This window comes from Puma concolor, chromosome A2 (genome assembly GCF_028749965.1).
Source record: "Puma concolor isolate L17-30 chromosome A2, mPumCon1.1.hap2, whole genome shotgun sequence".
NCBI lineage: Eukaryota > Metazoa > Chordata > Mammalia > Carnivora > Felidae > Puma > Puma concolor.
The window spans coordinates 75,376,026-75,389,149 of record NC_141668.1 but is presented as its reverse complement, the minus strand read 5'-3'; the positions used below and the strand labels follow the sequence as shown (position 1 = coordinate 75,389,149).

General features: G+C 43.8%; 1 protein-coding gene across 1 annotated transcript; it reads left to right on the top strand.

Annotated features, from left to right (window-relative positions):
* Nucleotides 1–1,348: 1,348 nt before the first annotated feature.
* Nucleotides 1,349–6,764, top strand: FZD1 (frizzled class receptor 1). Its single transcript, XM_025929727.2, has one exon. It carries the CDS (start codon nt 1,914–1,916, stop codon nt 3,861–3,863), a length of 1,950 nt encoding a protein of 649 aa, XP_025785512.1. The 5' UTR covers nt 1,349–1,913; the 3' UTR covers nt 3,864–6,764.
* Nucleotides 6,765–13,124: the final 6,360 nt, after the last annotated feature.

Here is a 13,124-nt window from a genome sequence, read left to right as displayed (position 1 = left end):
CTGGCTGCTTCCAATGTGCTCATTCAGCTTTGGGATGGGCGACAAGATAACTGATCTACCTTTCTAGGCCCTACTGTACTATGACTTCCTGTAAGGCTGGGCCATGTCTTGTACATCTCTTTGTAGTCTACTACCTAATATCGCTTATAACCTAAGAGGTACTTCCTAAGTATGTAGTAAACAAATGGATGGATAAGCAAAAGATAGAAAAAAAAATTGTAGAAAAGTATCCTGAAAATCTAATCATAGGTCAACAAATCCTAGATAGAATTAACAATACGATGGCACTTTACTGATAAAACTGAGTCATGTTGTTAAAACATCGTTTTTAAAAACCTTACGCAGAAACAACAAGAATGTAAGGAGGCTGAGATGAATTGTGTTGTTTGTAATTAGGAAGGGAACATGCAGTTAGCTCTTTTGCTTTCAGACTTCGCTGTTTGCTAAACTGGCATCCCCAGGTCCGCACACCAGTGGAAGACCACGCTGCAGCCCAGCCTGGCTCCTAACCGGCCCAGTTTGACACTCCCAGGAGTTGCCCCTGTGCCGTGGACGTTCCGGCCCTGGAAGGCTCCAATAGCTCCCCCACAGCTCAGGTTGGTCGCTGGCGTTGCTCCTCCGGGTCCGAGGCACTTCTGGAGGCTTGGGCTGAGAGGACGCTCCCGAAGAGAGGTCGTCGCATTCTCAAGTTTTTCTGTCTAAATATTTAATGGTTCTCTCCCTTTGCTTCTGTTTCTGACTCGATCACAGAGGAGAAAAGGGGACTACAAGAAAGATAATAGTAGCGGATGGCGCACCTGGCTTTACTTTTTCAATTCCGTCAAAGTTTGTGTTTGTGTTTTGTTCTTGTTCTTCATTTGACAGCAATCCCGTGAACTTCTCCTTGGGGGAAATGGCGCGTCCAAAGCCCGCCAAGCCCAGCCTGAGAGCTCTTGGACTTACTAGAGTAGTATTTGAAACCAAACCTCGATAGACATAAACTCAAAAGAAGCCCTGCGCTCCCGAAGTCAAAGGCGTCTGTCCTGATCGCGGTGCTCGGTTTGCTGTTTGTAACCAGAGTTAAGAGCAGGATTTTTAAACATGAAAATGGATAAAAGAAAAGCTGAGTTCCGAGGTCCGCCGACTCCTATTCATTATCCCCGGCAGCATATGGTACCATTCTCCTACTAGTGCTCGCCCTTTCTTCCGCAAAAGCAAAAGCAATCAAGCCTGTCCCGCTTCATAGCAAACCCACTCTTTGTGCCGGATAGGTGCCTCTGCCACCACTACTACTTCCTCCTCCTCCCGCCCCCTCCTCCTCCCGCCAGCCGCCGACTTTCGCTCAGGGAAGCAGGCGGCGGGTGCCCTTTGCGCGGGGAAGCCAGTGCCGCGATTGGGCGACGGTCCCTGAGCCTCCAGTTCCGCGTCGGTTTCAAGGCTCCTCCCTCCTGGTGAAAGACAGACTGCGGGGCGCCTGGAAACCGGTCCGAGGGCGCGCAAGGGAGTGGAGAACGAGCGAGTTGAGGGATTGACACAAATGGTCAGGCGGCGGCGGCGGAGAAGGAGGCGGAGGCGCAGGGGGGAGCCGAGGCTGCTGGGCTGCCGAGAGTTGCGCGCTCTACGGGGCCGTGGCCACTAGCGCGGCGCCGCCAGCCGGGAGCCAGCGAGCCGAGGGCCAGGAAGGCGGGACGCGACCCCGGCGCGCCGGAGCCACCCGGGCTCTACCCGCCGCCCACGCTTCATGAATCGCAAGTTTCCGCGGCGGCGGCGGCTGCGGGACTTGGAGCGGGAGCCGGGAGAGCGGGCTGAGCGCAGCTCGGGCTCGACGGAGGGCACCGGCGCGGAGGAGATCTCCCCGGACGCAGGGGGAGCCGCCGCCGGCCGCGCCACTGCCAGCCTCAGCCGGGCGGCGCCAAGAAAGGAGCCGAGAAAGTATGGCTGAAGAGGAGGCGCCTAAGAAGTCCTGGGCCGCCGCCGCCGGCGGCGGCGCGAGCTGGGAACTTTATGCCGGGGCGCTCCCAGCTGGACCGGTGGCGGAAGGGAGCGGAGATGCGGAGAGCCACCGCCGCCGCCGCCCCCCAGCTGACTCCGGGCGCTTGGCGCGCCGGCTCCTGCTACTGCTTTGGCTGCTGGAGGTTCCGCTGCTGCTGGGGGTCCGGGCGCAGGCAGTGGGCCAGGGGCCCGGGCCGGGGCAGCAGCCCCCACCGCCGCCGCCTCAGCAGCAGCAGGGCGGGCAACAGTACAACGGCGAGCGGGGCATCTCTATCCCGGACCACGGCTACTGCCAGCCCATCTCCATCCCGCTGTGCACAGACATCGCGTACAACCAGACCATCATGCCCAACCTTTTGGGCCACACGAACCAAGAGGATGCGGGCCTCGAGGTGCACCAGTTCTACCCCTTGGTGAAGGTGCAGTGCTCGGCGGAACTCAAGTTCTTCTTGTGCTCTATGTACGCGCCAGTGTGCACGGTGCTGGAGCAGGCTCTGCCGCCCTGCCGCTCCCTGTGCGAGCGTGCGCGCCAGGGCTGCGAGGCGCTCATGAACAAGTTCGGCTTCCAGTGGCCTGACACGCTCAAGTGTGAGAAGTTCCCGGTGCACGGCGCCGGCGAGCTGTGCGTGGGCCAAAATACGTCGGACAAGGGCACCCCGACGCCCTCGTTGCTCCCGGAGTTCTGGACCAGCAACCCTCAGCACGGCGGCGGGGGGCACCGTGGCGGCGGCTTCCCGGGGGGCTCCGGCGCGTCGGAGCGTGGCAAGTTCTCTTGCCCGCGCGCCCTCAAGGTGCCCTCCTACCTCAACTACCACTTCCTGGGGGAGAAGGACTGCGGTGCGCCCTGTGAGCCGACCAAGGTGTACGGGCTTATGTACTTTGGGCCCGAGGAGCTGCGCTTCTCGCGCACCTGGATCGGCATCTGGTCGGTGCTGTGCTGCGCCTCCACGCTTTTCACGGTGCTAACGTACCTGGTGGACATGCGGCGCTTCAGCTACCCGGAGCGGCCCATCATCTTCCTGTCCGGCTGCTACACGGCAGTGGCCGTGGCCTACATCGCCGGCTTCCTGCTGGAGGACCGAGTGGTGTGTAACGACAAGTTCTCCGAGGACGGGGCACGCACAGTGGCGCAGGGCACCAAGAAGGAGGGCTGCACCATCCTCTTCATGATGCTTTACTTCTTCAGCATGGCCAGCTCCATCTGGTGGGTGATCCTGTCGCTCACCTGGTTCCTGGCAGCGGGCATGAAGTGGGGTCACGAAGCCATCGAGGCTAACTCGCAATATTTTCACCTGGCCGCCTGGGCCGTTCCGGCCATCAAGACGATCACCATCCTGGCGCTGGGCCAGGTGGACGGCGATGTGCTGAGCGGGGTGTGCTTCGTAGGGCTCAACAATGTGGACGCGCTGCGCGGCTTCGTGCTGGCGCCACTCTTCGTGTACCTGTTCATCGGCACGTCTTTTTTGTTGGCCGGCTTCGTGTCCCTCTTCCGCATTCGCACCATCATGAAGCACGACGGCACCAAGACCGAGAAGCTGGAGAAGCTCATGGTGCGCATCGGCGTTTTCAGCGTGCTTTACACGGTGCCAGCCACTATTGTCATCGCCTGCTACTTCTATGAGCAGGCCTTCCGGGACCAGTGGGAGCGCAGCTGGGTGGCCCAGAGCTGCAAGAGCTACGCCATCCCCTGCCCCCACCTCCAGGCGGGTGGAGGCGCCCCGCCGCACCCGCCCATGAGCCCAGACTTCACAGTCTTCATGATCAAGTACCTTATGACGCTGATCGTGGGCATCACGTCAGGCTTCTGGATCTGGTCCGGCAAGACCCTCAACTCCTGGAGGAAGTTCTATACTAGGCTCACCAACAGCAAACAGGGGGAGACCACCGTCTGAGACCTGGGGGTTCAGCCCATTCCCAGCCATCGGCTTCGTCCCAGCCACTCCCATAAAGCTGGCCCCATGGAACTCTTGCCAAGCCTGGCTACTCGAGGCTTTCTCACTAGCCATTCACTTTTCGCAGGCTCCTTTCAACAACACAGCTCCTGCAAAAGCTTTGGTCCCTTGGGGCAAACGGACTGGAGGGCCCAACTGCCACAGGGGGGATGGACAGACCACTCTGGTTCTCACTCTCTGGTACCAGGACTGTACGCTTTTATGATTGTAAATAGCCTGTGTAAGATTTTTGTAAGTATATTTGTATTTAAATGATGACCGGTCACGCGTTTTCCTTTTTCTGCCTTTTCCTTTTTTGTTGTTTTGTTTTGTTTAAGTTTTAATTATTTAGGGCGGTTTACCCATTTGAGGCTTTTCCTTTGCCTTTTCAAAGTACTGCAGAGGTAAAACCGGAGCTCACGGTGCTCTTGCTTGTTCTGGCGCGCCCCTCCTTGCGGCAGTCGGGGTGCGTGTGGGGCTGCCTGTGGGGCTGCGCGGCCCAGGTCACTTACCGCCTCCGCTTTCTGCTCCTTCCTTTCCTTCATTGCTTGGGGTCGGGGCTCTTTAGATATAGAACTCCACAGAGCTTCCAGATCCGGGGGTAGACCCCTGCCCATCCCGAGTGTGCCCTTGTGAGGTGGGGGGGGGGGGGGGGGGGGAGGGGGCGCAGATTGTGAAGGCCTTGCCCCTTTATTGAAACTGAATTTTTCACTGTAGAGAACCTTAACTCCTAGCTTCAAGGAGGTCCACAGATGTGGGCTGCGGCAGTCCCAGCCTCCTTCCACACTGGCCTCCAAAGCCCAGGCATTCCCTCCTACGTAAGTTGGTTAGAGGGTGAGTGGGATAACCAGTGCCAAACTTTTTCAAGTCTAATTTTTGGTGGATGAGCTCATTTCATTCTCTAGTGTCTAAAACCTGGTATGGGTTTGGCCAGCATCATGGAAAGATGTGGTTGCTGAGATTTGGGAAGAGGCTTGGAGCTTTGTGTGGGTCAGGAGAGACTGAAGATGGGGTTTATAAAATGTTAATTCTAATTGCATACTGATGCCTGGCAAACTGCCTCTAGGACTGAGACAGCCCACATTTAGATTTTACCTTTCTGTAAAATGGAAACATTAGGTCACCTGGAAAGCTTTGTTAAGGAGTTGATCTTTGCTTTCCTTAACTGGTTAGCAGAACGTAAGCTGAATAGGAACACTTGAAGGAGATTTCAGTGTAATGGACTTTCTCAAAATGAAGTGCTTTTTATTATTTTTAAATAATAATTAGACATATATAAAAAAGTTTAAAATGTAAAAGTTGTATACTTTCAACATATTATTATGATTATTCAGCAACACAGTCTGAGGGAGGAACAATCCACATCATTAAAAATAACCTTGTAGGATTCCAGGAGGTAAAGGAGGTGGAATAATTGGTGGGGTTAGATCCTGAAATAAACAAAACATGGGCATGCATGGTAAAGGGACAGTGTGTGCTCCTTTTTGGATTTACAGAAATGCGTCAAGTGTAAATCTTTCAAAGCCATTTAATAATATTCACTTTAGTTCTCTGTGGAAAAGAGGAGAAAAGCAAGCCTCCTGATTGTATTGTTTTAAATTTTAAAAGTTTATCTAAATGCCAGTACTTAGGACCTAAATTTATCTATGTCTGTCATACCCTAAAATGACAATGGTCTTTGGATTTGGTATGCATTTATTCTGTTCACTATCACAAAATCATCTATATTTATAGAGGAATAGAAGTTTATATATATATAAAATACCATATTTTTAATTTCACAAATAAAAAAATCAAAGTTTTGTACAAAATTATATGGTTTTTGTGCCTGAAAATAACAGAACTGGAACTGTCTGAACTATCTTTACATTTTATAGTGTCTCATAGCCAGTCCCAAAGTATATAAATTCAGGAATTCAATGGAAAAGTCTATCCTTAAACATTCAGACGAGCCCTTCCAAAGATGTATCCTACTTGCAATGTTGCAACTGACATTGCCAAGTTCCTAGACATCATCTGCTTTCATGATAGTAACAATATAAAATAGAAGTTTCCAAATTATTTCTTTACTGAGAGGATTATTAAAAAGAGAACTCTAATTTTAATATTAAATCCTTTTTTTTCTTTCAAGGGGTAAATTTACATGACTTTTTATCATATGGAAGCTTATTTAAATCATCAGGCATCACCTTGGTCATGATTTTTTTGAGGTATTGTCTTTTTCATAATCTTGGATATTCCAAAACCATAAATAGACAATCAATAAATGGTTAACTGACTGTGTGTTTATAAGCATTTTAAACAGTAGTTGGGTATATAAGGTTGTTTTTGTGTTTGCTTTGGAAGACCCCATTTTTATATTGTTCAAGGAACCTTTTCCAGAGAAATTATCTAGTTGGTCTACTCTTAGTCAGAATTTATATATACGTGTGTGGGTGTGTGTGTATATATACATATATATATATATATATATATATATATATATAAAATCTATATTATATCTATATATACATAAGTATACACACACTAATTTTTATAAAATAGAGGTGCAAAGTTTACTTATATATATTACAATATGGAAATAAGGTTATGAGAAATGGAAAACATCAGATGAAAAACCTCCAATACCTTTGGAAAACAAGTCTCTTATTCTTTTATAGACTAAAAATATTTATATTAAATTTTCCCATGAAAATATTTTGTGATAAAATGACAAGGAACTAAAATGAAGACCATTGATGCAATAGAGTTACTTTCATGGTTTTAATGCAATTCATTGTCTTTTAAGTCATTATCATTATTTATTTTAAGGCAAATGAAAATATTAAATCTAATTGAAAATACAGCATTCAATTTCACGTAGCAAGATGCAATTTTATGTTCTTTTTTTCTTTGTTTCGTTAATCTCTAGTAGATATCTGAGCAGGTTTTGTTGTATAGACATTTTAAAAAAGGAATTCTTAGGGCAAATTAAAACATATCTCCTCTCTAGGTATTTCAATCAGATGACTTCTGGGGGAAAAAAATTTAAGATTATTAGTCTCAATCCATGAAATAAATACAAAGCATTCTTATTGTGGATGTCCTTAAAATGATGCAACTATAAATTTGATGCAGAAAGGTTTTATAATGCTGGAATTAAATGCCTTAAAAGACAAAATTTTCAAGTCACCACCAGGCTTTGTTTTTAGGAAGCAACTTATTTAAAATTGTGTAGCATATAGAAAGCCAGTGTATTCTTTTGTTTCTTTAGGTACTCATGGCAAAACAAGACTTTCCTGGAAAACCGTATAGGTACCGGGAATATGGTCCCATTAGCATGCTGTTTCCATGACAAACCCTATTTTCAGATGGTTTGGTTTGCCTATTTTTTTTTTTTTTTTAACCAGTTATCAGTTGAAGTCAATTTTCCCCCCACGGTGTGCTTGATTTAGCTTTTATAGTAAATGTATACAGATTATGAAAGCCTTCTGATGCTCTTTTTTTAAAGAGCCATTTTTCACTTAAACTTTGTGGGAGCAGAAAGTCACATTTTTAATCTCAGAGCCAGCCAGTGTCAAACATATGCAAAACAGCTGGATCAGATTTTTCAGTTAGTCTGGGGTTGTCACTTGTCAGCCTGGGTTTACAGTCCTGGTCCTTTTGTCTCCCTGAGCAATGAAGGCTTCTGCTATAGTTCCATCATTCCTAAAGTCCAGCATGTAACTAGGAAAGGAGACCACAATGAAGAGCTGGTGGCCAATTAAAAAAATTGCCTAAACCACAAACTTAGAGGACTTGGGTGGCTTCAGATCACTTTCAATGATACCATGTTTTGGTCTTTAAAAAAAAAAATTGTTTTTTTTAAAAGATGCCATATTTTTAGTGTGTGTGTGTGCATGTGTGTGTGTGTGTGTTTGTGTTCAACTCTGGCTACTCTTGCCTTTATTACTTACTAATCTGTTGATTGGCTATAAGCCACATTTTATGTAACACACATGCAGTTAATTGAAACCAGTGATATTGCACTGGGTGTCTCTGATACATTTCTGATTATAACATTCTGTGTAACTGGGGCTTGAGAGATAAGAATCAGAATGTGGTCATCACATATGTCTTGAGGTGGACACTAGCTATGTTGTTATTGAATACTTCATGGAACATAGTAACTTCAAAGTCTTGCAGGATTAATCTTTAGGAGCCAAAATAAGATGTGGACTACATGTAAGAATTCTCCGGTTACATTACTAAAAAGAAATTGCAACACTACCTTTAATCCAAGGCTTTTATTTTATGGCCTTTACATTTGAAATGAGGTCTTACAAGGGATGTGGCAAAAAAAGGTGTTTTTTTGGTGACTCCTAAGATTTATATCTGTAGTTTGAACTGTTGGCAGATGCCAGTGGTCCCTAGAATTTGAAAAACAGTAGTTGAGCTTCAATCATGACTCAAATTTTCATAAACTTTTTGTGCTTCAATATTTCTATTCACTTTGGTCATAGCTTTTGACAATGGATTTATTAAACCATAATTATAGTAATAAAACAGCTTACTTGGAACCTAGTGATTAAAAGACAGACTCTAGGCCAATTTCCTTTAGTATCATGATCTGTGATGACAACTGTCTCTACTCCATTACAGAATCAAGTTCTTGTTTAAGATTCTCCTGTTGGAGATTTTGTTTATAAGTTGATTTGGGACCCAAGTAACAGGTCACATTAAAGGATTTCTCATAGAAATCTTTCTCATGTAATGGATTGGCTCAAGAACAATCCATAAGCAAATCCTGCAATGAACATATGATAAATATTCTGAGGGTCATCAGTCTTATAAGTCAAACAGAATCTTAAATTGCTGGAAAAAATAAGATTTTTCAATAGAGATTTCTTTAAATAAATCTTTTTATTTTAAGATGGTGATATTCTAAAGAGGTATATTTTTGAGTGATAAAATTCAAATAATACTGCATTTTGTAAGGGAATCACCAATAAACTAGTTGGGTGGCATATTTGTATAACTAATAATCTTTAAAGTCAAGTATTGGAATAGCACTAATTTTGCACGTTTTACACACATGCTATTTTTTAAATAAAATTGACTTGAAGACAATTTTAAGTTTTAAAATGTATAATATGTATATTTCATATGAAGACCTCAAATAATTTTATTCACAGTGTAGACTTTCAAAACATGTTCATAGGAATACAGTGATGAACATGAAAAGGAACCGCTATTGCAGCTTTGAGATAGTTCTCTGTGGCCTGGATTTCTTTTCTTTCCTTTTTAAAAACCAAGTATCCTCTAATTTGTGGATATCTCCATGTTTCAGATCTCAATACCTGTTTGAATTAAATTTGCAGGGGAATAACTGCAGGATCCCCCCATAGACAAAGTGTGGCCTTTATTTCCTTTCAAGTTGGCAGCGTGTCCTTGCTTAAATGAAACACTCTGAGACAGATTGTTCTCTTGCCCTTGGAAATGCTCATCTTCACAAACACAGCAGCAAATACCTGGAAGTCATACAGGCTAGTTAAATGCATATTCCAAATGCCAATGCTACTTGGTTGTTAGAAGAGTTGGGTTTTTTTTTCCTTAAAAGTAGATTTAGAGACTATTCTTGACCTTATCTTTCCAACTCTTGGATTTTTTTTTCAAGTTACCTTCAATAAATCCTCTGTCAAAGACTCAAAACTCAGGTAGGATAATGCATTGTTTAGGTTTGCCCAGGGCTGAGGGGTTTCTTGGGATGTTGGACTTTCGATGGTAAAACCAGGAAAGTCCTACGGAAGCTGGGATGGTGAGTCACCCTGACTTATGGAGTAAATTATGCTTCCAAGATAGAGTAAAAGCTTCTGTGGTGGTCTCTGGTCCAGCATTAAAAGTATTCCACTGCAGTTTTAGGCTTTTTTGTTACTAGATGAAAAGGCAATGAACACAGCCCTTTGTAACTGAAGCTGAATGGAACATGAAGATACAATGGTGCACACCACATTGATATCTTGGCCATTCTGCCTTCTGCCTCCTGAAGAAATGGGGCATAGATACAGGAATCTCACTGACCATTGAGACCCATTCTTGCTACTCATGAAATCAGGTTAAGTGAATGTTTTTACTTTAAAAAAAAGTATTCCCCTGGAATGAATAAAGTTTTTTTTTTTTAATTGATGTTAAAGTTTATAAGATTGTAAGGAACTGTTAGGTTTTTGCATATATTTATTTTGTTTTCCTGTATAATAATACGGTCCACTGTAATGAGATTACAGACTCAAGAGGGATTACCACAAATGGCTAAAACTCAACATTTAATTTAATTGTCGTACTTTCTCTCAGAGGTAAGTAGGTTTAGCACCCATACTTTTCCCAAAACAAAAAGTATCTACAGGAGGGGAAAAGAAGATAAACTTAAGATTCCACATGGTTATTGGGATTTGTAGAATGCAGTATGTGGAACATGCAATCCATAGTCTTTCTGTTCCCATGAAAACTCCTCAGAGTTGGTCGACACTTTTTATATTGAGTTTATCCTTCTCATATTCCTATCATCCTTTCTACAGTGCACATAAAACTTCACTGCCTTTGTTGTTGAAACAAAGTACTATTCTTGCTATCTTTTTTTTTTTTTAACATTTATTCACTTTTGTGAGACAGAGAGAGACAGAGCATGAGTGGGGGAGGGGCAGAAAGAGAGGGAAACACAGAATTCAAATCAGGCTCCAGGCTCTCAGCTGTCAGCACAGAGCCTGATGCGGGGCTCAAACTCACAAGCTGTGAGATCATGACCTGAGCTGAAGTCAGATGCTTAACCAACTGAGCCACCCAGGTGCCCCTCTTGCTATCTTTTAATTAAACTCAATGTAGAGGAATAAAAAAGATGTGAAGATTATGTAATTATTTCAGGAGGTACCTACACATTCATTTCTAGAACTGTGGTTCTCAACAGGGGTCAGTTTTACCCCCAAGAGACATTTGACAATACCTGAACATGTTTTTTATTGTCATGACTGACATGTGGACTTCTTATGGGTATTTAGTGAGTAGAGGCCAGAAAGGCTACTAAACATTTTGCAGAGCACACGACAACTCCTGACAACAAAGAATGATCTGATCCAAAGTGCCAAAGTTGAGAAACCCTGGTCTAGTGGGATATACTGAAAATTGTGAAATAGATATTTTAAAATTATAAAATATATTAGAATTACAAAATAGAATTAAGAAAAAAATATGTATTTCCTTGTGTCTATATCATGTGCTTTACTTTTGACCTACAAATTTTGTTTAATTGACAAATGGCTTGATGATATTGCATAGCAGTAGTCAATGTATTCATCTGCTGGGGCTGCTGTAACAAAACACCACAGACTTGGTGCCTTAAACAGCAGACATTTCTCCTAGTTCTGGGGCCTGGGATGTTCAATATCAAGGTACCAGCAGATTTGGTTTCTGATCCTGCTTCCTGGTTTACAGACAGCCAACACCCTTGCTGTGTGCTCCCATGGCCCCCATGGGGGTGGAGAAAGATCTCTCTTCTAAGGGCACTAATCATGAGGGTCCTATACTCGTGACAGAGTTTAAACCTCATTATCTCCTCAACATCCCACCTCCAAATCCTACCACATGGGGGGGGGGGGTGTAAGGTTTCAACATATGAATTTTGAGGGAGGCAAACACTCAGCCCATAACAGTCAATAAAATATCTTGTTTAATGTTATTTACAGATTTCTTCCCACTGAAATTATGATACTGTATATTCCTGTCTAGAAGAAAATAATAAAAGCAGATATTTTATTGACTGTTTAAGTCACCAAGTCTGTGGTATTCTGTTATAGCAAAATATCTCTTCTTTTTTCCCTATTCTTCTCCATCATCCCTCCACCTCTACTCTCTCGTCTCCTGTGATTTCCTCTCCCTTCTTTTCATCCTTCTACAACCCACCATTATCACTGGTGGAAATTGAAACAGCATAATGCAAACTAATGCCTTATTTTTTCTGTATCCTCTTTTTAGGATAAGCGTGTTTTATAAGACTTATTCAGATAAAAGATTAAGCTAATGGGCAGCCTTAAGGATAAATGACACAAATAATGTTCTGTATATTAATCAACTAATGATATTGCTCTTAAAGCATAAGTGCATTTCTATGCATTCATGCCTGCTTTGTGATATACTATTTCAAATTCAATTTCTTTATGGTTGCTGACAGTTCTGATCTAATTGGTAAGTTGTACACTTGGGTAACATGGCAACAGCCCTTTGAGGACACTGTAAATTATGACCAGAAAGAGACTCATAATTTACTTTTAGAAATATGCTCCTTTACTGGATTGATAACTAATTGAAGAATTGCAGGAGTCCTATGTTTGTCCTTGTTGAGTATATTGCCAAAGGGAACTTATTCAATAGCAGTTATGAAAATTGTCTCTGATACCACTGAAGCGTACTAAATGTATTTTGATGCATGAATTTGAGCAGGGTTTAGGGCTTGTATCAAAGTGGTTGATTGGTTATGACATCAGTTCCTCATTTAGAAACAGCAGCTAGCCATTTTGGTACCTTGGTCGCTCCTGTGGTCTAGTGTATTGATTTTCTATCGCCACTGTAACAAATTACCAGAAACTTTAAAAACACAAATTTATTGGGGTACCTGGGTGGCTCAGTGGGTTGAGCAGCTGGCTTCAGGTCAGGTCATGATCTCGTGGTTTGTGAGTCCAAGCCCTGCATTGGGCTCTGTGCTGACAGCTCAGAGCCTGGAGCCTGCTTCGGATTCTGTGTCTCCCTCTCTCTCTGCCCCTCCCCTGCTCTCTCTCTCTCTCTCTCTCTCTCTCTCTCAAAAATAAATAAGCATTAAAAAATTTTAAAAAACACAAATTTATTATCTTATAATTCTGTAGGTCAAAGGTCTGACATTGGTCTCATTGGGCTAAAATCAAAGTGTTGCATAGCTATGTTTCTTTCTGAAGGTTCTAAGGGAAAATCCATTTCCTTGCCTTTTCCAGCTTCTAGAGGCCACCCCCATGGCTCATGGCATGCTTCCTCCATCTTCAAAGCCAGCGATATTGGGTCAAGTTTTTTCTCTTACTATCTGATTCTCTCTAATTGGGAATGGTCCTCTGCTTTTAAGGACTCATATGATTAGGTTGACACAGGATAAGGTTTTGAGGATTAGAGCATGGACATCTTTGAGGACCATTATTCTATCTGCTACATCTATGTTTAGCTGTTGGAAACAGCTAGAGGATCTTTCTT

Coding starts and splice junctions, on each gene's coding strand:
- FZD1 (XM_025929727.2), top strand. CDS start 1,914: ATGGCTGAAGAGGAGGCGCCTAAGAAGTCCTGGGCCGCCGCCGCCGGC.